General features: G+C 41.3%; 2 protein-coding genes across 5 annotated transcripts in view; both read right to left on the bottom strand.

The window, feature by feature from the left end:
* Window positions 1–6,384, bottom strand: part of strip2 (striatin interacting protein 2) — a 31,860-nt gene extending 25,476 nt beyond the window's left edge. For 2 of the 3 annotated variants that reach the window (XM_034112588.2, XM_034112589.2), the window contains exons 1-2: window positions 6,102–6,383; window positions 1,249–1,318 (exon numbers count right to left, since the gene is read on the bottom strand). In XM_034112588.2, the coding sequence (XP_033968479.1) occupies window positions 1,249–1,318; window positions 6,102–6,212 (181 nt within the window). In that variant the 5' untranslated portion in view covers window positions 6,213–6,383. Of the gene's footprint in view, window positions 1–1,248; window positions 1,319–6,101 lie in introns of all 3 variants that reach the window. The other variant, XM_034112591.2, reaches the window with a different exon arrangement.
* A 1,771-nt stretch (window positions 6,385–8,155) lies between these two features.
* The window catches only part of ahcyl2b (adenosylhomocysteinase like 2b), a 49,357-nt gene continuing 29,683 nt past the window's right edge, over window positions 8,156–27,829 (bottom strand). Inside the window, exons 3-17 of one of the 2 annotated variants that reach the window (XM_034112439.2) lie at window positions 23,490–23,633; window positions 22,830–22,930; window positions 20,761–20,863; window positions 20,566–20,660; window positions 20,214–20,320; window positions 18,791–18,907; window positions 18,605–18,668; window positions 17,610–17,698; window positions 17,460–17,530; window positions 16,549–16,643; window positions 15,662–15,760; window positions 12,378–12,446; window positions 12,190–12,268; window positions 11,552–11,672; window positions 8,156–11,023 (exon numbers count right to left, since the gene is read on the bottom strand). In XM_034112439.2, coding sequence (XP_033968330.1) covers window positions 11,017–11,023; window positions 11,552–11,672; window positions 12,190–12,268; window positions 12,378–12,446; window positions 15,662–15,760; window positions 16,549–16,643; window positions 17,460–17,530; window positions 17,610–17,698; window positions 18,605–18,668; window positions 18,791–18,907; window positions 20,214–20,320; window positions 20,566–20,660; window positions 20,761–20,863; window positions 22,830–22,930; window positions 23,490–23,633 — 1,361 coding nt within the window. In that variant the 3' untranslated portion in view covers window positions 8,156–11,016. Of the gene's footprint in view, window positions 11,024–11,547; window positions 11,673–12,189; window positions 12,269–12,377; window positions 12,447–15,661; window positions 15,761–16,548; window positions 16,644–17,459; window positions 17,531–17,609; window positions 17,699–18,604; window positions 18,669–18,790; window positions 18,908–20,213; window positions 20,321–20,565; window positions 20,661–20,760; window positions 20,864–22,829; window positions 22,931–23,489; window positions 23,634–27,829 lie in introns of those variants that run through there. The other variant, XM_034112440.2, reaches the window with a different exon arrangement.

Here is a 27,829-nt window from a genome sequence, read left to right as displayed (position 1 = left end):
CACACACACACACACACACACACACACACACACACACACACACACACACACACACAGCTGTCTCCTCATTGGTGATCTCATCCGTTTCATCCACAATCTAATGATTCGCCACGATTACAACTCGACCCCGAGTAGCTGTCACTCGAAAGCCTCTGTGAATGTCTGACTGTTCGTGTGTGTTTGCAAATGTGACTAATTCTCGACTGCTGCTTGCCATCCAACAGGAGAACACTCGTGTCGACTGTAAATCGATGTGTTCTTTTGGTGCTAAAGAGGAATCAAAATGACACGCTTGGAATGAACTATTGCACTAGAGTACAATCAGTCAAATCTGTTAGTGTTGTTGATGTATGCATCTCTCTGTATTCAAAATTCAAGCTCAAAGTCATGCATGTTACCAGATACTGGAACATTACAAATAAATAATCATCATCAAGTACTTATGATTACGCATAAAATAAGTCATTCAATGTGGCCAGTGGATTTGTTCCTGTGGGTATTGTCCACAGTACATGTATGATACTAATGTGAGCTTTGAGCATCTGGAAAAGCGCTATAATAAATATAAGGAATTATTAATAATGTGTGGAATTGATGTCAGGACCCCGATGATGTGTTGTTCCTTCAGCAGTGTGTCAGCATTAGCATATTGTGTTGTTTTGATAAAAAAACATGAAGAAAGCAGATGCGGAATTATTTGTTCCCATCAATAGAACATTGTAGTCTGTATGCTAATTTGAAACAGAGTTATTACTGCATGAATGCTCGTGTGAAGCATTCATAATCATAGCTATCATTCTGTAGCACAGGTTCAAGCAAGTTACCAGGCGAGATGTGTGGATGTCTTCAGAAGAAGAATTACAGAAAAAAGAACCGGCCTACTTTTCATGAAACTTTGAGGAAGGGTGAAGCGTGGGCCAAGGAATAACATATCATGTTTTGAGCAGACCCAAATCATCAGTGGATCCATAATGTTACACCTTGGGTAACATTGTGCGGTACTGCAATTCGGCTGCATTCATGTGGTGTCAGAATCATTGATTTCCGGACAGGGAATTTATATTCCTTCAAGTCTGAACAACAACTCGTATTGTTTGTGAAAAAATATATTTTGTCCATGTTGACCATCAAAGTAATAGACATTCATCCTCTGGGTACGATGTGTGTTGCAGTCATGAGGAACCTGAAGGCTTTTTATTTAAATAATTGAAAAGAAAAGTCCAGTGGTGAACTGCTTATCAGTCTTACCTGAAAGCTCAGCAGTCAGCTCGTCTGTATCTCCATACTCGAACTCCAGGTTAGGGGACTCCATGGAGCTCTGTGAGGAACAAAACACACAAGAGCATAAACACGACAGGGCGACACTGATTGCAGCTAATAATCAAACATACTAGTGCAGGCTGTTCACGTTCTGCAACACCTACCACCACTCCATTTGCAGTCACCACACATCTCCCACGCACACGCTTCACACCGCTTACTCTCATTGGGAGTACTTTTGAGTTTTGATTGGCTGCTGCATATCTAGACAGGGTTGATTAGTCATTTACCTTTTTACTCACTTACAATGACAGACGCTCACTGCAGGCACACTTTGATTAGACTGATTACACGATGAAAGGATGCTCTCACTAACAAACATCCAGATTGCCAGTTTAAGCATTTTACTGGAGGCAACATGGCCCCTTGTTTTATAGCAGATTAGCTCCTGTAGGTTTAGGGGTTCTAACAAGACAACATTTCTAGGAACACTAACTGTCTCTGTCTGAAACAAGAGCCCAGTCTGCTCTGATTGGTTAGCTGGCCGGCTCTGTTGTAATTGGTTAACAGCTTAGGGATCACCTGCCCCTTAGCCTATAATGTACAATGTGTTGGAGCGCTAGCCAATAGAAGCGCAAGTGTTACATGGTGATGTCACTATCCTACGGTAGTAAACAAAGGACTACAAATGAGGCATTTCAGGACGGTTGGGGAGCGTGCTGGAGACAAACTCAAACTTTGGGGTTTTAGCCTTTTGCAGACCATATACTTGCACACAAATGTATTTACGACACTAAACCTAAAAAAGCATAATAGGGCCCCTTTAATAAGAACTTTGAGTAACCTCCATATGATTAACACATGGGGGGAAAAAGAAGCTTAATTGTAGAAAGATAATTAATCTGGAGACTGGAACATCGCTTTGTCTTTCGGTAAAAGATGTGAACTGAAAAATTCATTTATGGGGCGAAGCCTGCGAGCTAATTCAGGCAGTCAACTGGAGCGCCAATGATACATTAACACGTGACGTGCTCGTCCCTCTTACAACCAACCAAACACATTCTCCGAAACATGCCGCTGTATTTAAGCTGCCAGGTCTCCTGCTGCTGTGTTTCATGTTGCTGCTGCTTGCCTGCTCCAGCACCACCCCAGCTTCCATCCCAGCTTCCACCTGTAGGATCGGGAGGATAGTTCTCTAATCATCACTCAATGTTCTATGTACATCTGTGGAGCGATGAGGCATGAGCCTAGACGCCAAACTCAACTATATGCTGCTTCTATTAAACATATTAAGAAACACGCGAGTTGTCTGAGCGAACTATGTTAATGTCAATAATACATTCAAATCTAAATCAAATCAAGTTTTATTTATATAGCACATTTATAAACGATTTTTGGTCGAGCCAAAGTGCTGTACATAAAATAAAAATAGCCAAAAAACCCTTTACAGCAAATACAACAGCACACATTGTTCAGAATATCAGTATGAGAAAAACGACACCCTCTATCCTTAGACCCTCACATCGTACAAGGAAAAACTCCCAGAGAAAAACCCACAGTTTAAAGGGAACATGGGAAAAACCTCAGGGAGAGCAGCAGAGGAGGGATCCCTCTCCCAGGACGGACAGACGTGCAATAGATGCCGTGTGTAAATAGAAGAGATAATACATGTTACAGCATATAGACCGAATGTTAGCAAATGCATGTGTCTGTAATAAGAAGATGAATCCACGAGGATGTCAGCTACAGTCCCGTGGAAGCCATCAGGGAAGCAGCATGGCGAGACCCAAGGCACATTAAAAAACTCTAGGTCCCAAGCGACGAGTGTTTTATGTTTACCCTGTGAGAAGTGTCCCAGGGCAGAATTGTGAATTAAAATGTGCTGTAAGTCATCTTCAAAAACTCCATGTGATGTCATGTAACTGTCTGCTATAAATACCTGCTGCAACCCAGTCAGCAGGATCTGAAATAAGCAGGACGTCAGACGTTGGTTTGTTTTTGATGAGCCAGAGCAGTGAGATCTGATGTCATTACTGCTCTTGTAAACCAGGAAATAATATCCACTTGGGATCGCTGATGATTCAACAAAGTAAGAGTGGAGGAAGCCCGTGGGTGTTTGGTGCTGCCTCACTTGTTACAACCAGTTGTAAATACAATTAAAATCACCAAGAAAACAACTGAAGTGGCATTTTTTGGAGGCCTACTTCATCTTTGGCGTTGCCTTGCAGGTAAAGCACCATAATGTCATCTGAAAATGTAATTATGATGTTAATAAATATCACCAGCATGTTGTTTCTGGCATATGTATACGCTTAATTAATATTCACCCAGTGGCAAGAGGCCATTAAAAGGACAGCAGTATCATTAATAGCTGTCATAATTATTTATTTAGTGCCTTATAATACGATGAGAATTAATTATTTAACATAAAACCTTCTGATGCCATGCAACCAATGTCAATTAAGAACAAGCTCTATTAGAAGGCCCATTTAACCAACTGTGGCTTGATATGAAGCATCTCATTGCTTAAATCATAGTCTGTCAAATAATAGGGCTGATTATGTTTTATTTATGAAGTTATTCAGTCTATACTATGGCATATGCTAATTTCCTGGTTCATGTTTGAATGTTGTGCCTCTTCTGTGATGTTTTCATGCTTTAATGTTCAAAAAGCTCTTTCTTTTTCTCATGCTGCCTGTGCTGCGGCACATTGGTTGGTTAGCTGGCCAGCTCTGTTGTGATTGGTAAATCACTGAGAGATGTTCCGCCTGATGTCCCATCACGTACAATTAGTCGGAGCTCCAGCCAACAGAAGAGTGAGTGTTATGTAGTGATGTCTTTTTTTTGTACGTAGTGAAGGTTTTTTCCTGTAGTGTCTTGCCTTAAACAGATTATCGTGTTCTACTACTATTACTTTAAACGTTTAATTAGTGGCCTCAACCACCATCCATCTGGTGTCACATATGGCCACACAGGCTTGTCAATGAAAGTGAAGTGACCGTTTTGTCCAAAGATATGCGTTTCTTTTCCCCCATACACACAGGAAAGAAAATGCCTGAGTTTCTACTTCTCCTTTTTCTCACCCTGTCTCCCTATTATTGCCCTTCCCCAGTCTCCCCTCTCTGCCGCCAGCTGATAACCAAAGCTCCAAACCGGCACTGCTCCTGTGCTCCTACACCACATCATGTGCAAAAACTGGGCACCGTGTCAAGGCAGGCCACCCCCACTCACAGCAACATATGCCACATAGACGAGTCCTCTACCCAGCACACATAATAGACAATTTATATACATCGATGAATCAGATTTAAGGTCAAGTTAACTGACAGGGTGCAGTGGTCAGAGTATCAGCGTCAACACAACGTTAAGTGCTTTCAACATCCATGTCATTCACCCCCCAAACACACCATCACCTCCCTCCCAGAATGCAACGGCTGTCAGATGAATATGCTCTATTTCCCCTCAAACCATTCAATGTGCTCAAACCACACACACACACACACACACACACACACACACACACACACACACACACACACACACACACACACACACACACACACACACACACACACACACACACACACACACACACACACACACACACACACACACACACACACACACACACACACACACACACACACACACACACACACACACACACACACACACACACACACACACACACACACACACACACACACACACACACACACACACACACACACACACACTTTTTTGGCCTGGACAACAGCTTGGACTGCTTAGGTCCTCTGGTGTATCTGGGCTGAGGGGATGAATTATAGCTGCAGGAAAAAGAGGCATCACCAGACTGAGCCACGCTGCTTTCATGTTTCGAGAAGCAGAGAAGATTTACTGGTACGTATTTTTAGAAGCTGGCTCGAAACACTGTTGAAATCCCATCAAGTTGGTTTGTAAACTGGTATGACCGCTGAAAAGGAAATCTCAATTTGAGCGTTTTGGTCATTTTTCCAACGGGAAATTCCAACAACTGATGGTTGCAAGATCTCAAATGTAAGGATTTGCTGCTTCTGTTTATACGATATTAAGGTGGATCTTTTCTGGTTTTTGACAGCTAGTCTAAGAAAACAAGCAATGTGAATAAGACGCGTAAAGATCTGAGAAAATCACCTTTCCCCCCTTGTTATGGACAAAACAAACAAATGATGAATGAAGAAAATAGTTTGCAGATTAAACAATATTGAAAATAATTGATAGTGACTCACCTACAATCAAGTATTTTTCAAATATAAGTCCATCGCCTTATCAGAGGCCAAAGTCAAGTATTACATTTGACCAGCAAACCTCTTTATAATGACATTAAGTGACTATTATATGGCCTCTCTGAAGTCGAAACCTGCTAAATGTTTACCATTGTCTATTAGCTTTTATAGTAGACTATCAAAATGTCAACAAAGCAATGAATTAAAGGGCAGAAGTCAATGTCAACTATGGAGAATACAGATAGTATAATGGATGGACTAACTCCCACAACATGACTCTAATAATAAGATGTATGTTTGGTAGTGGTGGTGTGGTCTGACATTCCTCCACCTGCATTCTCCACGTTGACTTCCACAGTAGGATTACTGCTGGGTTATTTATAGGAGCCGGGTCCAAAATAACACCTCGCTGTCTGTCTGTCTGACTGCCTGTCTGCGTGCTCTCCAGCCAAGACACCGAGTCTCTGCATGGAAAAGGACGTGTCAAAGCTCCCCAGCAACAACGCGCGCACACACGCGCACGCACACACACACACACACACCGATACCATATGCAGTAGTATCCGACCGTACCCAAACACCCCTCCAATTTACCTCCGACTCCTTCTGCAGATCCTTGAACACATCTTTCCCTTTCGGCCTCTGTCGGTCGCCGTTATCGTTAAGGATATTTATTATAGGTACCTCCATGTCCTCCGCCTGCATGTTTCTCGGTCACCGTGGATCACTTCCTCTCCGGCGGATAGTGCATACCGGTCCGGTGGAGAGCTGAGACTCACTGCACAGTTGGAGCACCGGCTCCTGAGCTCAAGTTGAGGGTCTCCTCCTCCTCCTCCTCCTCCTGTTTGTTTGGTTTGCTGTGCCTGGACGCCCGGAGAAGGCGGGGTTAGAGATCTAACATCAGAGGGGATCACATGAAAGTAAAACTAGGTGGTGTTTACACCGTGGCAGTGCACTCAAGAGCCAATGCTTGATGTATGGAGGTAGATTTGTCTCAATATTATGAGTGAACAGAAATATATTCCGTGTAAATGTGTGATCTGTAAATGTGAAACACCTTCCACAAAAGCAAAACAAAAATTGTAAACTCACAAAACCTAAGCCTACAGAGAATGACAGTTATAATGCACACACGTGTCTAAAACATTTCAGAAAACAGTCTAAAATTAAAAACATGAATTACACGGTCACAAAGGCACATAATAAACCTTGTTAATACAATTGTCATTGACCTTAGGCTACATAAAATTAGGGTATCTACAAAAAAGGCATTGTTTCTTTATTCAATTTAGCTGGGAGCTTAATACATTAACCCGATGATTTAGTAGCCTACATCTACAGATGGGACTACAGATGCCTGTCGAAAAATATGAAAAACCACAATGTACCAGCTTTGGATGATGGATGAAGTTACCCACCAGCTGTGTCAAACTGAATCAACATGAAACAAGATTTCTACTTGGTAATAAAACGTTGAGCAATACAATCTGCTGTCAGGGGTCCACATGAGTCTGTCTATTTATTTATGTGAAATGTAAGATGGAAGTGGAGGCCCCCGCACCCTCCCTGGGTAGCAAGTGAATTATTGATATGTTGAGGTGGGGGTTTGTGTGTATAATGGCAAACATGTCTACCAACACACAAACCCCTGACAGTGAAGAACCACTTATGATGACATGATTAGATTGCACAGTTGCTGGTTGAATCAGTTTAATAATTTGAAAGTGAAATCCAATGAGACAGAACGGTTGTGTTTCCAGAAGTTGTCAGATGGTTTTACCTGTGGTTAGAGGATGCTGCTTATTTTACATTTATAGTCTCCAAGCCAAAGCTGAAATAACCTTGATGACATCAGGGTTATTTCTAAAACTTAAACTGATAGAGCACTACGAACAAAACAATTGACATGGCACATTTAAAATGATGCTGTACTGAGAACTCTGCAGCGTGGACATGGATTCCCATACAAATAAAATCAAACATTTTATTAAATTACACCTTTCATTATTTAGTTTACAATGCAAAGGTTTATATGTATTTGACATTGAACTTGATGAGTTCATACTTACATTTTTGTTATATAATCTAAGATACCGAATACTATTAAGTAGTTAATACAGTCACATGGAGTAAAAGTCCCTTTTGAAGATAAAAACCCATCTTGAACCCATGTCAGCACAAACACTAATTTAAGTATGGAGAAAGTAAATACATATTTCATTTTATATAACATACAATGCTTTTTAAAACCGTTGTATAAAGTCCCGAGCCACAATACTTCATATAGTGTAATACAAACTCACTTTTCACTCCAACGGTGTGACAGATCTTTGACATTTCTTCCTATATGTTATAAACATTTCCCTTTCAGGGCACAATGGGCTGATTTTGTTGTGTTGATTTGTGTGTCAAGAATAAATAAAAGGCTCACTGCCAGTGCCAGCTGTTGATGTCAGAGACGTCCCTGTGTGTCGGCTCCTGGCTCAGATGACATCACTGTGGCTCGGACAGACCTCAGCAGCTGCACCCCTTCACCCAACACACATGAACACTATACTGAGACATCAGACTGCAAAGACACACAAACACCTACATATGGGTGATTATGTGCTGACACCAGTCGAATCAAGGAGATGCGCACAAAGAGGTTACCGTTTTTTTAACATCTTTATTCAATAAGATTACAGAATGTTTTAAATTATTGCTCATCATCTACCATTATCACTTGCAATATTTAAACAGGTTGTTTTTTTGATTTATTCAACAACTTAAAACATGTTTGAGAATTTGCCAGTTTGCACTGTATTAGGATTTACAACAATAAATACAGGAGTGGATTCTTCTTTTACCTTCCTATACTTTTAAAGGTTGTCATATCTGTAGTGTTTATATACAGATACGATGCTGGTGTCTTCCTCCGCCCACCCGTACGACAAAACAAAAAAATGCTTTCTCCACATAACGCACAGGCTAGGATCCTGAGGCAGCTGTTAACGAAAAGCAATTGTGGACCACAAAAAAATATGTGTTCAAATACAGAAAGACATTAAGACACACACGTCATCTTCTATTATCACCTCAGCGTTCTCTCCAGATATTATACTCTTAAACACACATTCACACTTACAAAAGGGAAAAGTAAGACAACAGGTTTAAGAGCACAGGTCGCACTACTAGAAGAAGGGATTCTCAAGGAGACATGAATGCAAAGACTTTGTGATAATGAGGTTGTCTGCTGTGACACAGTGTAGGATCTTGGGGCGTACGTTACTACGCGCCTATAAATGTATATATTTTGTATACGTTTGCTTTTGCCAAATTAATTAGGAATAGCTTGACATTTGGGAAATACTGTTATTGACTTTCTTGTTGAGACTTGCATAATAAGATCAATCCTACCCATATCTGTATGCCAACATTGTGTATAGCCGAAGATGGGAAATGATGGAAAACAGCTAGCGTGGCTTTGTCCAAAGTTAACAAAATCTAGATACAAGCACCTTTAAAGCTCACACACTTATATTTTTTTTATTTGATGAAAATGTAACTTTCAGAGGCGCTTGTAGTCGGACATTGTTGCTTTTTAACCTTCATGTTAACATTATCTAAGTGGCTGCTGGCTACAGTAACATGTAACATGAGCGCTATACATTTTCTCAACTCTGCACAAAAGCAAATACAAATATTTTTAAAAAATTGCCAAAATATTCCTTCAAAGACTTTGGTTGATGTTAAATAGTTTGTAAAGATGTCAGTGTTACACAGCAATTACATTTTATTAATTGTGCATATTCTTAGTCTGAATGAGCTAAACTGGTAAACTGTGCTATTTCCTCTTATTCAAAATGTGTAAGATGGTCAAAGACCTGGATAACGAGCTACTGTATGTGTGTTTAAGCATGTGATCCCTCTCTGAAAGAGTAATGGTGGCAGCGTCTCTCAGCAGGTTAGCAGAGGACCTGATGGGTTCAGGTGCAGAGCCAGTTTTGCGGCGGGGGCGGGGTGCACTTGGCTGTCAGCTGAAATGACTGTCAGGACTTTCTAATTTGCACCGTCAGCTGGAGAGAATCTAAGTCTTTCAGGAGGGGAAGAGAAATTAAATATTTCAAGGCCAGCAAGCCGAGTTTTGAGAACTTAAAAAAAGAAAAAGAAAAGTGGGAAATAACCGTTTACAGGCAAATGCACGTGGATATACAGCAAGGGTAAATGTGCTTCTTGGATGAAAAGAGAATATTTCCCAGATCTTACTTTTTAAACTGAACTTTTTCGGTGAGTACCAAAGAGTTATGGTGATAAAAAAACAAACATATTTTTCTTTGAGGACCTGATTGAAGATCTGTTTGAGTACCGGCCAGGCAGCAATTTACTGCTAATTTGGTTTCTCTTTAAATATTTTCTGTCACAGTATTCAAAGTGAGGGCTTAAATACATTTATTACACTTATCATCAGAACACTTAATTGCTTATCTTTACGACATATGATGATTCCTTTCCAAAAGTAATGATATGAGGTGGCGCGGGAGAGAAAAGGATAGAAAATGTTTCAATATAAATATCTAAATATACAGTATGTAATGGTCTGAAAACCTGTCATGATTCTAATACAGTATAGTCATTGTTGGTAAAGGAAGAGGCTAAATGGAAAGGTTTATCTCTCACAAGCTGGAAATACTTCGACACAGGCGCTGTGTGAGCAGCTGGAAGCCGAGAAAGAAGCAGCCAATGAGATGTTTTCACTGTGGCTTTGAGTGACAGGTGGGAAGACCCCGTCCAGTCGTACTAAGACAAAAGTTCTGACAACTACAGGCTGATCGGACACGCATACAATTTTTTTTTAAAACAGACACAACGGTGAATCTCAATGAGAATGATCAAATAAAAGTCATGATATGATTGGACTGTGATCCAGCCATATCCCCGCCCACTAGGTCTAAACCCCGCCCTCTCAATGTTACACAAGAGTAAAACAAAATCACAGGTAGAAAAGAACAGACAACAAAAATAGGACAGGAAAAAAAGTGTCCGTCACTGAATCTTCAACAGCCTTCATTCACACGGATTTCTATTCTTAAATCAAATGATGTTTGTATATAGTATATATCTTTTTAGCATCAATAACTTCATCTTTAATAGTTAAACAATAAAAGATCTGGCAATGGGAAGGAGGATTTACATACAAGTCGACATACAAATGAGTGATAAAAGAGAAAGACATAATTGTGGTGAAAAGGGAAGTAAAATTTCTTCCGGAAGAAGACGTCGCGGAGCTAGCTAACGGCTAATGGCAGCAGCAGCTCCACAGATTTAGAGTTATTATTATTGTTGTCGAGCGTGAATAAATAAAACGGCTGCCATAAGCCCCGCCCCCTCTCAGTCAGAGCTCCTCCCCAACCTCCCCCCCATAACATAAAGCAGGTGTGTTGACTGTCCTTCCTTCTGTCCTCCTCCTCTTTGAGTCTGTGCCAATCATGGAGTATTTGTATTTCTTCAGTCAAGCGTCGACACTGGTTTAATACCTTTGGGAGAAAAACAGAAAGCACAAACGTTAGGATGATGGTTGACTTAAATATAAGAGGTGAAAACGTATCCAAGCACTGTACATGCAGGATTGACGAGTGACGGTCTCTTCCTTTAAAGGATTTGATCTTGACCTGACTCTTGAATCTCGGCACAAAGTCGGTACAAAATAATTAAATTACGGAGCAATAATCTGAGAAAAAAATCAGATTTTTCTCAAGATTTAAGTCATAAATATTTGAGCGCAAACTTTTAATTGATTTTAGAATATAGATGTTATTAAATAATAAAAAACAACAAATGAGTACACTATTTTCGTGATAATTTAACTACATTTCTGAGTTTCATCTTGCAATGTTACCTATTCAAATATCGGAGATATATTTACACATTTTATTTATTTTAGTTTTTGGCTTCAATTTTTTTTTACTTTTATATAACATACAATGCTTCTTAAAACCGTTGTATATAGCACCTAAAGTCCTTTCAAAATAAGATTGTTGTCAAGTGTTGAAGTGTTTCCTTACCTATAGTAGTTTGGCTTGAAGGGCCCGTTCTTGTTCAAGCCCAGGTACTTGGCCTGCTCGTCACTCAGCTCTGTGAGATGTGCGTCGAACGTGGGGAGATGTAGGCTGGCCACATACTCATCTGCAGGGCAAAAGAGAAAAGAAGCATGTTAACAAGACCAGGCAACTGTGGCTGATCCATCATTCCAATGAGGGAAGCTCTCCGATGTACCATCTAATTGCTCTTGCACTATCTCCCTTCTCATCATACTTCCTTCCTTTCCTTGCGTCAATCCTCAGTGTGTGCAATGGTAGCAGCAGCAGCCCACACTGACCTACATTTGTCTCTGCTTTAAGTCACAGAGTGGACACTAAGAGCAGTGACGGCAGCACTGCAGACATGCTGCACACGGACTCATTCTACTGTGACTGATAAGCTATCCAGCGACTGAACAGATGAGACTGACTGTGTTGTCTCCAGAGATAAACGCAGTGTGCCTGCAGGCTCTCTGCTGGGGAAGAAACAACCTCCCTGCTGACTTGCTGCTTGGCGGCTACTTAAGTACCAAACAGGGTATTTTAGATCTTGCTGGCGTGATATCTTGCTACAGAAGTCTGATTCATTCCTTAGCAAATTCTGGACTGGCAAACAGTCTTACCCATCTTCTTGGGCAGCAGGTAAACATCCTGTTTGTAGCGTCCCTCTGGGGCGTTGTACAGCTCTATCAGAGCCAGCGCCTGCGCGGAGACACACAAGCGTTAGTTACAAACACACTTTTGCCGACATCTTTATGAATCTGAAATACAAAACTAATCATGTCAACTTATGTAAAAGGTATTGTTTTACCTGGGTGGTGGCGGTGATGGAGAGCACAAAGGTGGGCACAGTGGAACAGCTGAGGTTCAGCAGACGACCCTGTGTAGGGGAAGGAAAATGTATGATTGTAAAGTATGACATTGTGAAACGAAGTTACAAAACAAAGTAGGCATAGGCTCTTATTTTAAGAACCAGCTATCGATAAGTCACTATTTCAGCGGCACTAAATGTTGACGTTAAGATGATGTATAAGTTCTTTCCTGTTAAGCCCGTTTTTCACGACACTGTGTCTCAGGGCATCTTAATATTTAAGAACCTATTAATGTGTTATACCAGATTAACGGGAATAATCTCAGCTAACTGACGATACAAACCATGTTTACCAAAACAAAACACAAGTCTCATAAGAAGCATCTAAATGACCCCTGAGCGAAAAATGCTAACCAGTTCACATGCGCTGTGTTATGCATGGCTGCTGCACCTCGCGGGAGCGTGCACAGCGTAAAGCCAAAACTCACAGACATTTCAATGATTTGTACGGCACAGTTAGGTTTGGAAACGGTATGATTTCCTTTTTGGAGGCAGGGGTAGACATTAAGGGTAAAACTCCACTGGCCCGGAGCATTCGTTCAAAAAATCTACTAATAATGAAGGAAATAAACACATTTGTTGCAATAGTCATTTATGCACAAACTACATTACTACTTGTACTACAACATTTGAATCATCAGTTCTTCCTCGTTTCCCTCAATTGTTCATATTTGGTTTATTAAAATAATTATATTGTTGTCATTGTTAAAAGAAAAAAAGGAGAGTGACATTTCTGCTACGAGTATTATTATTTGTATAATGCGCTTTCTGCCTTCCTGTCATTAGGAGTTAGAAATGTAATGGCTAGTAATAGATTGGATCAGAACCTTCATTGTCCTAAACTGCTGGGACATCTCCCGATAGCGAATAGCTTTTATATATGTTCTACTCTTCACTTACTTGTCAGCATAGGTTGGCATTGATGTACGGAGCCGACTAAAGACCTTGTTTATATCATCATATTGAAGCCAACTCCATCGATCAAGCCAGTGTGGCTGAAACTTCCTCTCCCTCTTCTTCTCATAATCCCTGTCACTCTCCTTTAACTCCTCCGGTGACTGTCTTTTATTTGAGTCCGGTTACCGCTGGTATTAAAAAATGTTTTGGCGAATGGTTAGGTGGCGCGATAGTCTGTAGTGAAGGGGCGCGCTGCCGCTCACAGGAGCCTGCTCGCGCTGGGCTCCGCAGCAAAAACAGCTGTTTGCTTTTCACCCAACAACGAAAACCGCCTCACGAAACGCTATGTTGTAGCGTTAATAAACGAAACAATTTAACAAAACTGCTAGTCTGGGAGGGCATGCATAACACGGCATAACACCGGAGCCTCGCTGCGGGGAAACTTTGGCGGTGTTCCGAGTTTGTTCTAATCTGTCAAAATGACGGACTGCTTTCAGATTTGTCCGTCATTGTTAAAAGATAGACGGAAAATATTCGGTTAACGCGACCTCTGCATCCAACACATCGTTTATGATCGCCAGGAGACACAGAATCTAACGGTGCCCACTTCAACACTGAAAGATACAAACTCAACGTTATCAACAAAAACGTACAAAAACGTATATCAAAACAAGTGGCGCTAGGTAGCCCACAACGCTAACATGGCTTACCTTCGCCTTCGCCTGGTCTAAACTGGTCTTCAATGGCATTAAAACGATAAAAACGATGCTGTAGTTAATCCATAGGTTAATCCAATGTGACTGCGTCCCCTTTGAAATGTTCTGATAATCCATAAGCAATAAAACAGCTTTTCCGTTGCTTTATATCAGAGCAGCGATATTTCTCCCCTCTGCTGCAAGCTAGCATGCGAAGAGACGACACTTTTTTTTTTAACATGAGTGTGTGCGGGACGATTTCCCTTGGATTCTATTGGCTCTAACGGTCAGGAAGAGATGTCACATGTCAACATCGAACAAGGGGGGCCAGAGATAAGGAAAATGCACCCAAATGGCCCCAGAAGAGGTTTCTTTTTGTTAAATCTGTCTAAAAAGGTCAAATATCACTTGTTTTGCATGAATCTTGATACAGGGTACTTATTATATGTTGTACTTTGGATTCCTAAAGCTTTTAGTCTACTAACCCATCATCCAAGGTTAGTTTTCACTATAAGTACAACATATCTTTTGGACGGACACTATAATTTACAGTTTTTTACCATGTTCAATCTGAATTTTCTTTAAAATAAAAAACATCTATATTGATTCTGACTTTTCTACATCCAGCTCACAGGTTTATCATTGCTTTGAGAGAAAGGATTATGAATGTAACCCTTTTAGAAGGGAAGACATGGTCATTTGTTCTGGGAATGTCATTTTCGAGTCTGAGACCTGAAAAACAGGCTCAGGGTTTAACAGGCTAAATAAAATACATTTGACACACGGGTCTATTTTGGAACAGGGACTGATGATGGCGGCAGGAGAGGTGAGGGCGGAGGATCTCCTGATGCGGTTACAACCTGCTGGAGGTCAAACAGCTGCAGAGACACAGCCAGCGATAGACAGACTGCTCTCATTCTGTCAGTGTGAGTCAAACACACACGCCTATTCTGAACCTGCAATGTGCATCTGCAGTGTTGTTTCTGTAAGTTAGTCCCTCGTTCTTTTCTAATTTGTTTACAAAATCTCAAATAAATAACAGTCTCAAGCTCCAGCTAGGAATTTTAAAGCTCTTATACTGATGTGTTCTGAGTAAGTGCCTGTGTCTGTGTGTGTGTGTCTGTGTGTGTGTGTGTGTGTGTGTGTGTGTGTGTGTGTGTGTGTGTGTGTGTGTGTGTGTGTGTGTGTGTGTGTGTGTCTGTGTGTGTGTGTGTGTCTGTGTGTGTGTGTGTGTGTGTGTGTGTGTGTGTGTGTCTGTGTGTGTGTGTGTGTGTGTCTGTGTGTGTGTGTGTGTGTGTGTGTGTGTGTGTGTGTGTGTGTGTGTGTGTGTGTGTGTGTGTGTGTGTGTGTGTGTGTGTGTGTGTGTGTGTGTGTGTGTGTGTGTGTCTGTGTCTGTGTGTCTGTGTGTGTGTGTGTGTGTCTGTGTGTGTGTGTGTGTGTGTGTGTGTGTGTGTCTGTGTGTGTGTCTGTGTGTGTGTGTGTCTGTGTGTCTGTGTGTGTGTGTGTCTGTGTGTGTGTGTGTGTGTGTGTGTGTGTGTGTGTGTGTGTGTGTGTGTGTGTGTGTGTGTGTGTCTGTGTGTGTGTGTGTCTGTCTGTCTGTCTGTCTGTCTGTGTGCGTGCGTGCGTGCGTACCTCAGCCAGCAGCACTATCCTCTTGCCATCAGGCCAGATGACGTGGTCCACCTGAGAGCGCACTCTCTCCCAGGTCAGCTCAGGAGTCCGCAGGCTCGCCTACAAGAAGAGCAGATGAACAATCATTTGTTTCCGGTGATCTTTTTTTCTCGTCTACCACTTCTGATTTCTGTTGAGCTGAGCTGTTACACATGTATTACAGCCGCACAATTCATCAAAAGTTTATCAAAATTGCAATATGTTCGAGTGAATTTCAGAACGCAGAAATCAATTCATTAAAGAGGACTTATTCTGCTAATCTTCAGGCTCATATTCATATTTTGTGTCTCTACTGTGACCCGTTTCCTTGCTTTAACGTTCACACTTGCAATATCTGTCAAAATAATCGCAATTGTTTTTTTCCCACAGGTGCAGCCCTAACATCATAAACCAGAAGTTTACTCCGTATGTTTGGTCTTTTCCAAAACTGTAAGAAGTGAGTCACACCTCTCTTTAGTGTCTGAACTACTCCTTGACTGCAGTCTTCTTAATAAATATACATTTTGTTCTATTCCTAGCACTGCTGTCTCACCGTTTTATGTTTAGGAGAATCCTCTCTGCTCACTAATTGTAAGACACTCTGCATGAGCACATGAGTAAAAAGCTTAATGTACTTGAGAACCAATCTGTTCTAACAACAGCATGACACAGTGGGATCAAGTAGTAAAAAGGTAGCAGTAAAGTCAGCTTAGTTCAATCATCCATGTCCTTTTTAAAGACTAGCCTAATTCTGCCCACAAGTGGCTCATCTTACATCAAGCTCAGGCTAATCGTCATCGTGTCCGGTGGTTTGTTTTATTCACTATGGTTTTGGCTTCTTTACAAGGTATTACTGGATGCTAACTGACCACATCGATCTCAGTGTTGGAGTGTCCCATGTTGCAGACGATGCAGCCGTTCTTCATGCGGTCCAGGTACTCTCTCACCACCACGTTCTTATTGCCTGATGGAGGACGAGAGATGATAAAAGAGGAAGAGAAATGGTCAGGAACAGATTAGAGCACACGAGCAAAACGAGAGATTCAAATAGGGAGAAAGCAAAAAGGTGAAATTGACAGTTTTGTCAAATGACTTTTCAAACAGTCTTCAATAGGTTAAAATAAATATATAGGGGAATGAGTCTATATCCATTTCTGTAAAACTTGGTTTTATTGCTTTTAATTTAATTTAGCATTGTTAAATTAGTATGCAAATGTTAAACCAAATGATATATGTATAAGTTACATTTTCAAGCAGACTACGTTATCGAGTGGCGCCGAATCACTGTTAAATACAGCATACATGTGCTACCAAGCAAGCCTCCTCCACATTGAGAAACGGCCTATGTCTTCATTATTCTTACTGATAATAGCTTCTCCCTGTATTTCACTTAACAATCATCATTTGCAAGAAACCGACAAGCTTAATGGATTCAAAGCCTATACTGGTTTATTTATTTACACCACTTTAACTAAAAAGGGAAAATCTGACATGAATCAGATGCAGCTTCTTCTACCTCTTTTCATATGTTCTGTCGTGTTGCAGTCCCCTGTGAGAGAGCCCCACTGCTGCAGGCCTGCCAGCGAAACATTAAGTAATGACGCAGAGAGGCGGGTAATTCTCCGCTCTAATTAAGTGCAACTCCCTGGCTGCTGATCTGAGAACTTGATTAGCGCCCGTTAGACCCCGCCGACAAAGACTGAGAATCTGCGCGGTCATCCCGAAGAAACACTGAGAGAACGGCATGTTCCTCACGCGGAGAGCGACGGAAGAGGCTGACCTGTGCAGGTGATGACGATGTCCACCTGTCTGATGACTTCATTCAGCTTCACCAGCCTGAAGCCGTCCATGCTGTGATTGGGAGATAGAAGGTGTGAGGCTAATGAAACACAGCAGTGGTGCATAGGAAGTGAAACGAGTGGAGTCTTACCACGCCTGCAAGGCACAGATGGGGTCGATCTCTGTGACGTACACGATGGAGCCCATGGCTTTGAGGGCAGCGCAGCAGCCTTTTCCCACCTGGGAGTGAAGACATGAGATTATATTATACAGTAGTGAGACAGCAGCATGTTTCAAGCATCAATCCATCCTTTAAAGCAGGTGGTGTTTCAGTGAGAGCCTGTGCAGTTGGTTTATCGCAGCTGTTGTGTCACTGGACATCATTTGTTATTTTTTTCTTAAACAATCAAAGTTTTCTTTATTTAGAGTCACATTACAGCCTTTTTTATTTAGTTACTCATTAAAGAATGTTCAACATTTTCAGATTGGTATATTGTTAATGTAGGAAACTTGGTCTGCTTTTAATTTGAGGTTTAAACAACGTAGAAAATGTAAACAAAAAGGTCACTTCCGGGAAAATGCATCCACATCATCTCACATTTCCTTACATGTGGTCAAATGGAACTTGGCTGATTCTTTCACAGAAGCAGCTAAACTCTTACAATTTTTATTTTGAATACTAGTAGATGTTGAATGTAGAAACCCAAACTGGATGTCCCGAATAAAAGTTTTTTTTGTTGTTTTCACCCTTCTTTATAAAACACAATATCATTTTTTTGTCTCCAAACAACATGAATTATTCAACAGTTTTCCAGTCTGGTAGTCTTTTATAATGGAACATTCAGCAAACAGAATAAATTAGTTTTAACAGAAGCTAGCCAATGCTAAAGATACAAAGCTCTTTAAGGACCCTTCACAATTTTTATGAAAAAAACAGTTAAAAAAACAAAAAACGTTGCATACTTAATTCCCTGTCCTTACTTGCTTTGGTGCCAACAAAAAGATCTCCTAGCTCTAAGTCTCTCCATTTTCAAAAGTGGATTTACTATACCTAACTTATTATTCCAGTCATAATAGTATTTCAGAATAAAAGTGTAAGATGTAGGCGTCTCAGTGAACAGGCCTGTATGGAAATGTCCTCCTTACCTCTCCGTATCCACACACCACCACCTGCTTGCCTCCAAACATGACATCAGTGGTCCTCTTCAGGCTGTGGACAGAAACACCATTGTTTCTCTGGCCGACTGATACATATTCAGAAAGTATGGTCTGCCCCGCCACATTGAATACTCTCAAACTATAAAATAATCTGTTTTAATATATGTTTCATACCCGTCGAGGATGGACTCCCTGCAGCAGTACAGGTTGTCAAACTTCTGCTTGGTCACAGAGTCGTTGACGTTCATGGCTGGAACACACAGCTTCCCCGCCTTGGATAGCTGGTACAACCTACACGCACACACACACACACACACACGCACAAATAACAAATATAAATGTAAATAACTCAAGCTATGCAATAATAATAATTGTTTTATGTTTAGTGTTGACAATGCCGCTTCAACCACTAGTCATACATTTACCTTAAGGACAGACTAAATAATGACTAAACTAAATATAAAACAAATATGCCGCTCAAAATTCTTTTCCGTTCATTTTTAGAAAGGCAAATGCCTGACAAATACAACCTGAAGCAGAATATATTGTTTATTACCCGTCCCCTTGAGTGTCATGAAGGTTTGTATGCATGTAAACGGTCTGCAAGTCACAAACCCTCAAAGTACACCCTGTAGCGAGTAAAACTCTAACACAGAGAAGACCGGTCTGCTGCCCCAGAACGCCTCGTTCAAGATTTCTCTTTTTCTTCCTGAGTACAGTGACGTGCCCATACCCAAATGGACCCATCCGTGGAGCCGTTACGTTACGTCCGCAGACACTCAATCTTTGTGAGTCGGTGGGGCTCATAGGGGGGGGGGGGGGGGGCAGGAGCTCCAACAAGCCGTTTCGGACAGAGAGTGAATACACATACTATACAGAGATGCTGTCTGAGAATCCAATGTGAGTTTGGAAAATTGCACAATATACATTTATTCTAGTAGACCTCAACAATGGAATTATGATCAGTAGAAATGGCTATGACATGGGACCTTTAAATAAAACATGTGGACTTTGGAAATGATTACCTCTATTTTTTTTAAATAATATAAACGTAACTTTCCTTTTTTTGCCTTAGGCTCTGCAAATACTGCAAATGTTTTAATCACAGATTTCTCTAAGCGTCTGTAGAATGTACAGCCTCTGGATATTCAATTGACCATTGTTCAAATAGTCTTTTATTTAAAGATGATTAAAGACCTACCTTTTTATCTGGCTATATTTAGAGTGATATAGCCTTAGTTTTTAAGTTTTATTCAGCAATTTCATTTCTATTTATTCACATCGTTAATTCTTGTTTTGCTAAATGTTATTTATGCATTTGTTATTTTATGTCAACCCTTTTGGCTGCATGTTTGTATAAAAGGAGCTGCATAAATAAATAGTTATTAATGTTAACATTCTCACCACTAGATGGCGATGGTACACCAGAGACTGTGCGTGTCTAAGTGTCTATAAGCTGTCAGTTTTGTAAAAGCTATACTTGTACATTCTCCCAATTAAACTAGAGTGAACTGGTTTTATCTGGGGCAAGAAGTGAAATATCTTTTTAAAACTTTGCTTAAGATAATGAAGGACGTGTGCATGTGTTGTGTCCCACCTGTGCACACCGGTAACACTCTCCTCTACAATGCCCTTTATCTTCTTGAACATGTTGGGGTATTTTTTATAGATCCAGTGAGTCAGGTCTCCACCGTCATCCAGGATCTGACAGAGAGAAAAACGGAGAGAGAAACACAATTAACACAATAAAAAAATTGTTAACTAACCCTGCAAATAAGGTTAGTTAACACATTTTAAAATAGGGTGTCCTTTCTCAAACCTAGATTTAGTACTGTGGTAAAAATAAAAGCACCACCAACAGGGACTATAGGTTAACAAAACATTTTATTACAAGATATTCTTGTAAAATATGCGTAAAGTAGGCTTTATTTAGAGTGGAGGTGTGCTACCATGTTGGGTTGCCAGCCTTCCACGTTGACACAGCGGTCGATGCACCACCAGAAGTCGTCCTCTGACTCACCCTTCCACGCAAACACACTGAAACCTAGAATCGAGACAGGAAGCATTTTATATATATAGATATAGAGAAGAGCAGAAAAGGATTTGGTCACACACAACACACACCGATAAACTCCCAGTCTCACCTCCTTCTGCCAGAGCAGCTGCAACTTCATTCTGGGTGGAGTAGATGTTGCAGGCAGCCCATCGACACTGAGCCCCCAGAGCTGAGAGGGTCTCCATCAGCACCTGAGGAGGAGGGGGGTTTGTCATAACTGCTGCAGTAAAACCATCTTATGTCAAAGGTCCCCCATTATACTGTTTTTCATCAATATATTATAGCTCTCAGATATATATACAAACAGGGTTGGGTTGCAACGGAATACATGTAACGGCGTTACGTAATCAGAATAAAAAAATCAAGTAACTGTATTCAGCTCGCGTTACATTTGAAAAACGAGTAATCTGATTATAGTTACTTTCGCAAACCTGAAGTGAATACATTTTGGATTACTTATTGGAATTATTGGTGGAAAGATTTCCTCACAACATTTAATATTCATTACTAAAGGTACAGCCGAATCATCACAGCGCACAAAACCTATTACCGCCGCAGATGGGCCAAAAAAGCGTTTGAAAAAAAATCGCGGGTCCGCTCGCTCTGAAACAATAACAACGAAACATGGAGGAACAAAAGTCTGCGCTTAAATCGCGTGTGTGTATATAGAGGTGTGTGTGGTTAAAACACATCAGCCAGCGGTCGCTCTTTAGCCTTACTAATGATTATTTCTGAAGGTAAACACAGTGAAGGCGGTGCGAAAGGCGGTGCGAAAGGCGGTGCGAAAGGCGGTGCGAAAGGCGGTGCGAGCTCGTCTTCTCAGAGGCTGAGTTAACCCTCCCGCTGCCTCCTGGCGCTGCAGAGATTTCATGAAGTGAAGCAGGTGTTCCTTCTATAAACCAGCTGCGAGCAGCAGATACTGTGAGAATCACAGACATGAATTCATAGATCAAGGCAGACTGGTGCACACACTCTCCTGTTTCGCCGATCAGGTGCTTAAACAAATATAGCTCTACACCCCTGGCCGAAATGTCCTTAAAATTAAGTCCGAGTTCGACATTTTAATTCATGTCCTGCCAACACTGGCAGGACAGAAGGCGACACGCCCTTTCTAAGCCGTGTCCCTCACTCCTCACATCCCAAGCTGCATCCCCAACACGTGTATTATGTTGTTAAATCGTTTCAGATGTGATGTTTCAGTTGTGCTCTTGATAAGCCATTAAAACAGTAAAAACATGTTCAGTTTCCTTTTGCTTTTTGTGTCTCCTGTTCACCAAAACATACCCATTTTAGATGGAAAAAGAAAGTAATCCAAAAGTAATCTAAAAGTAATCTGATTACGTTACTTTTTAAAGACACGTAACTGTAACTGTTCGGATTACTTTCAGAATCAGTAATCAGTAACTGATTACATTTACAAAGTAACCCTCCCAACCCTGTATACAAAACATGTCTCTGAAGTGTTTGGCTCCAAACACCAAACGGATCATTGCAGCATTACCCATAATCCCCTCTGTTTCAGCCCTGTTTCCAAAGTGCTGATTCTCTGTCTGTTACTTTAGATGAAAATAAGGAGCCCCTCCCCACGCCCCTCTGAGAGAGATTTGGTTAGAAAGAACACAATGGTGCTCTAGGACAGTGTTTCTCAAACTTTTCCATACCAAGGACCACTTAACCAATGAAAAAACACTCGCGGACCACCTAACTCCACAAATATCCAAAATCACAGTTTTACTTAAGCTCGCTCCATTACGGAGATATTCCTGCGAGAGTGCGGAAAACTTAAATATATTTATTTTTCAAAGGTGAAATTGTACCAATATACTCACGGACCACTAGGGGAGGATCACGGACCACCAGTGGTCCGCGGACCACACTTTGAGAAGCACTGCTCTAGGAGGAGATTCAGGTGATATGGTGGGGGGGGGGGGGGGGTTACCTTGGTTGCTGATTGGCTAATGGTTATCATAAAGCGACCAAAATCTGATCAGCTCATTTTCATTTATAGAAATGGATCAGGACAAAAAGAGAGGAATCTTTTGTCCTGAAACTTTTAGAATCTCTTTACACATGTTTATGTATACAAGACGTGGCAAGTGGATTTTGCATAATAGGTGACCTTTAAAAAAGGTGTGTGTGTTTTGCATTCCCACTCACAGCAGTCTGGGCAGTGATGTGGGTGCAGCCCACCACCTTGGCTCCAGCAAGGGGCTTCTCCCCCTGGGCTCGCTTCCTCAGAGCCATCAGGGCCGGCATCTCTGAAAGACACACGAGGGAGCGGATAATCAGCTGGATGTTTGAGGAATCCCAAACGTTTAATCCTTCATCGATAATCCATCGACTCATCCAGTTGAAGGAGTTACTGATGCTAACAGTGTGTGTGTGTGTGTGTGTGTGTGTGTGTGTGTGTGTGTGTGTGTGTGTGTGTGTGTGTGTGTGTGTGTGTGTGTGTGTGTGTGTGTGTGTGTGTGTGTGTGTGTGTGTGTGTGTGTGTGTGGCCTAGCATTACTATACTTGTGGGGACCTAAATCTGTTTACACAGTCATTAGGCAAGGCAAGGCAAGTATATTTATATAGCACCTTTCAGCACCAGGCAATTCAAGGTGCTTTACAACAATGAAAGACATTCAGACAAAGGCATGACTATTAGGCAATGACATGTATAAATGGTGTTTACGTGTTGGTTTTTAAAGGGTGTTCTCACTTGCCTGTCTCATATTTACACTGTAACATCAGTAATACAAACATATGGCCATTAGGATTTGGAAGGGAACTTGGTGATTTGATTAAGTAATCACTGCCGGATGTTTGGTTTACCTTGCTCTGCAATCTCAATCTCTCTGCGTCCGAAGTCGGCCTGTTTGATGTTTTTGATGCAGAAGTCTCCGTTGCCCTTGGAGTTCTTCTGCTGTTTGTCCCGGGGAGACGTCTCATCGTCAGAGCTGTCCGTGTACGACGCCGCTAAAAAAGAAACGTGCATAAAAACAACAGAACTGTCAGTATGTGACACACATAAAATAGGTAGAAAATTACCTTGTGTCGAATTGACTCATAAAACCAAAATATAAATCGTAATCATTTCTACTTATCTCAAACTACAACACATTTAAGGAGGTTTCCTATAGAGACTTTGTGAAGATGCCATTATTTACTTTTAACTGCCATCTGCTCACAACACAATAACGTGAGCCAAACTGAAATGTCTGCTCTATTTCTACTGAATGGTTCTGCTCGACTTCACTCACTGTGGGTTAGAGCAGGGGTTCCCAACCGCAGGTCTACGGGCCGCGGAGGTGTTACTGCCGGGCCGCGAAATAGCTGTGAGTTTATCGTAATATTTGCAGAATTATAAATATATAATTTTTTTTTATCATAATATTTTTTTCAGAAAGTGTTTAATTTCCGCACCTATACCAGTGATATTATTTCATCCAGTAGCCTGGTTCAACTTTCACTAGAAAACTGTTAAAAATGGCTTTTATGATGTTCCGAGGGATTAGGCGGCTCAGGTCTCAGCCTGGTTGTTCCTGGCCAGAGAACCACGATTTATCCGTCCAGAAAAAAGGTGAAAAAGTAGCCCCGGGCCAAAACTAGGCCAAGTGGAAACGCAACCAAAAACGGGCCCCGCACGGCTCGGCACGCTTAAAGCGAGCTACCCGCTGCAGTGGAAACGCGCCATTAAAGTACCGATGCACCCTTATTAGTTATCTTAGCGACTCCCATTGGCCTGATGATGACACACAGCACTCGGCGCCACAGCTTCAATGTCAGCGTGTTTACAACCGGCTTATGGATCAGTCGCATAAATCCTCTTCCCTTCACTCTCCTCGTCTCTTTTGGGATGCACTGATAAAAACGGAGGCGCTGGTTAATGCGGGCATTACATTCAGCCCACGGTCACGGCCATATCTTACTTTAATCTTCTGTTTTACTTTGTTGTAATCCCTTTAAAGCCTATGTATGTGTGTTTTCATACTGCCATGTGTTTATACCTCGACTTTGTTTCCATGTAAAGCACCTTGAATATCTTGCAGATTTGTTTTTATTTCTTTTCAACAGCAAGGAAATTCAGAGCTTTAAGGTTTCAAATTGCAGAAACAAACAAAATGCACTCTTGGTTTCTTTACTGTGAATAAAGCCTGTATTTTTCCTCAAGCCTGCAATTTGACTTTGGTAGGCCACAGATTTATTCTGCCCAGCACAGAGTTTAATTGATTATGAAGCCAAAAACTCCAGTCCCTTTCCAATATAAGACTGCAGTAGAATGTAAAGATGGTAAAATGTGCTTTAACACCTTTCCAATATAAGACTGCAGTAGAATGTAAAGATGGTAAAATGTGCTTTAACACTAAAAGGAAGCATGTCACTCACAGCAGCACATGGCCATGCAGAATGACCATGGATGGATCAGTAGCAGAACACACTGGGTACCTTGCCAGCACTGTAATAATACTGCAGTTAGAGAACATGCTGTACTGTGCCAGAAAGGAAAAGGGCTTTAAAGTAATAATCCATGAGTCTACCATTTTCTTTTGAAACCCCCCATCCGTACTGACAGGAAGAAAGGGTGGAGGTGGGAGGGGGGAGTGTGAGGAGAGGAGATCATGAGGGTGGATGCACCGATACGGCAAAGGATAGTGTCTGGGACAAAGCCAAAGACACCGAGCTGGTAAAGATAAAGACTTGGAGGAGAATATACTTGACCCATTCTGAGACTTGGGGATACTACTATAACACTACTTGATATCTTCCAATCTACCAGCCAGAACTACAACTGTTATTTTAGATTCACTGTTCAAATGTAACTTGGTGTGCATTAAAAATAGCTATCCATTGTGAGGAATTGTACCCTTCAACAATTTCAGATAAAAGGACAAACAGAAAAAGTCAGATTTCTCTTTTCTTTCTGGGCATTCGTCCAGAACCGACGCAGTTCGAAGAGTAATACAAGTTCTCCTGTTAAACTAATGTAAACCTGCACTCATGCCTCTTGTACTTTTATCCATTTGAATGGTTTTGCTCTTAGCCAATCACCGCAAGTGACGCAGCTACGTGTGATTGGCGCCCACTACAGCAGCAGCTATGGGGAGAAGAAGTGGTTGAACTTTACGCAATTACATTACAGGTTAGACGCTTTTATCCACATAACATATTATCCACATAACATATTGTATTATCAGTAGCAACATTCTTCTTGTGTGCAGTGAGATTAAGTACCTTGGTCATTATATCTCTGATGATGTCTTTGTCATCTGTGAAATCATCAGACAATGCTGAAAGTGTATGCCCACGCAAACATATTAATGCGGACATTTCACAAGTGCTCTGTAGATGTCAAGGTATCACTTTCTGTACTTGAACACGGCTCACCTGTGGAGTAACTACAAGGCTAGCAACATGCAAAAACTAAAAGTTGTATACAATGATGCGGTTGCTGCTGAGGGTACCAAGATGGCACAGTGCCAGCCAGCTGTTCGTTAACTTGGGGGTACCTACCTCCTGTACCTGTCAAGCCCTTTTAAGAACTGTAATGTACAAATTCATGTGTCGCCTAGAAGAGTCAGACAATCATGTTATCTCGATTTTAATTAACCCTGTGAAGAGTTCTACTCGGTTCTCTTCCATGATTTGGAGACATTGGCGCAACAGCCTCTACAGACAGTGAGCATGTGTGGCTAGCTGTCATTGGACTGATGTGATGTTTTTCATCTGTTTTTTTTGTTTATTGTTGTGTATTTTGTCATTTTGTATGTGATCCGAACACCAACGCACTAGTCCACTGCGCCACACGCCAATTAACTGCTTCCATTCACAAGATTGGTATAAAAAAAATAGACCAAAAAAAACAAGAACTCTATTAGTATTGGTTTAATTTTGAGGGTAATGGTGGCAGGTAAGGACCACATTTCCATATTGTTCTTATTTTCTATTTTGTAGTCTTGTAGCCCTAAAAGAAACTGCACTTGAGGCAATTTCTTCAGACTTTCTGGAGCCACAAAGAGGTAAAAATGTGGTAAAAATGAATGACATATATTAGTATTTCACCGTAACAAATCTAAAATTCTTACATATACATTTTCACAAAACAAAATTAACACACACACTTTTTTCCTCTCATTCAAAACCACAACCTTAAGAGGAACCTTTTATAATCCTAATCTAAACCAAAGTGTTCCTGGGAAAAGTACTCCTGATGTGTTCGGTGTGTCCTCTGCACTGTGGGAACCATCAGAAAAATGAGAGGCGCTCCAGTGAGGGAATTATGGGAGAAGACAGGGAATCAGCGGACAGGGTGGGAGAAAAAAAGAGAAAGAGGATAACACAGGTGGTTCAAAGGGGCGATAATAGGGCTGCACATGTTTCTGAGAAAGAAAACGTAATGTTGGCAGCACTGACGCATTTCCATTTGAGCAAAGGCAAACAACAGTTGTCAAATAATTGAGCGAGATAAATGCAGGCCGTTTGCCCCAATAATGAACTTAATATCTAGTGAAATAAATCCAGATCTTTAGTCATGATCAGACCGCCTCTTGGAGGGAGGTGAGAGGAGAGAAGCAAAGAGAAAGAGTAGAGAAAGATTGAAAACAGGAGAACACAAGATGTGTGTTACAGGGGGATTGGAACAAATCCAAATCTCACCATAAAAAGGGGACCCTACACCGACGGGCCAACGTTGATCTTAGACCAGTAAAGTGAGCACAGAGCTGAATTCAACAAGCATATCATTAAAACAAAGAGTAATACATTTCAAGCCTGATTTTTCACTTCCTGAAAGAAAGAATGGCATGGTACTTTTTAAATCAGCTGACCCCGTTTGGTAATACCAACCCTAAAACAAATATATGGTGGCCAGCAAACATGCCGGTGCGAGGTCACAGGACCAATATATTTAATCATTTCTCAGCAAGAGTATTATACACTCACTATATTTTCAGCATCCATCTCATATTACTGGCTGAAACTCCATTTGTCCATCTGCCATCCATCTGTTTGTCCATTACATTCTGCCACTGGACACGACGCCATCCAGGCAATACAGACTAAGTGATCACGTACATGACCCTGACACACAGCAGGGACTCTGAACGCAGGGTTATCAGCAATGTGTGCACACTGCTTAATCGGCTTCAATTTTGGATGCTCTGTGCAGAACAGGA

The sequence above is a fragment of the Pseudochaenichthys georgianus genome, chromosome 23, assembly GCF_902827115.2.
Source record: "Pseudochaenichthys georgianus chromosome 23, fPseGeo1.2, whole genome shotgun sequence".
Taxonomy (NCBI): domain Eukaryota; kingdom Metazoa; phylum Chordata; class Actinopteri; order Perciformes; family Channichthyidae; genus Pseudochaenichthys; species Pseudochaenichthys georgianus.
The sequence above is the reverse complement of the archived record's forward strand: the minus strand, read 5'-3'. Positions and strand labels throughout refer to the sequence as shown.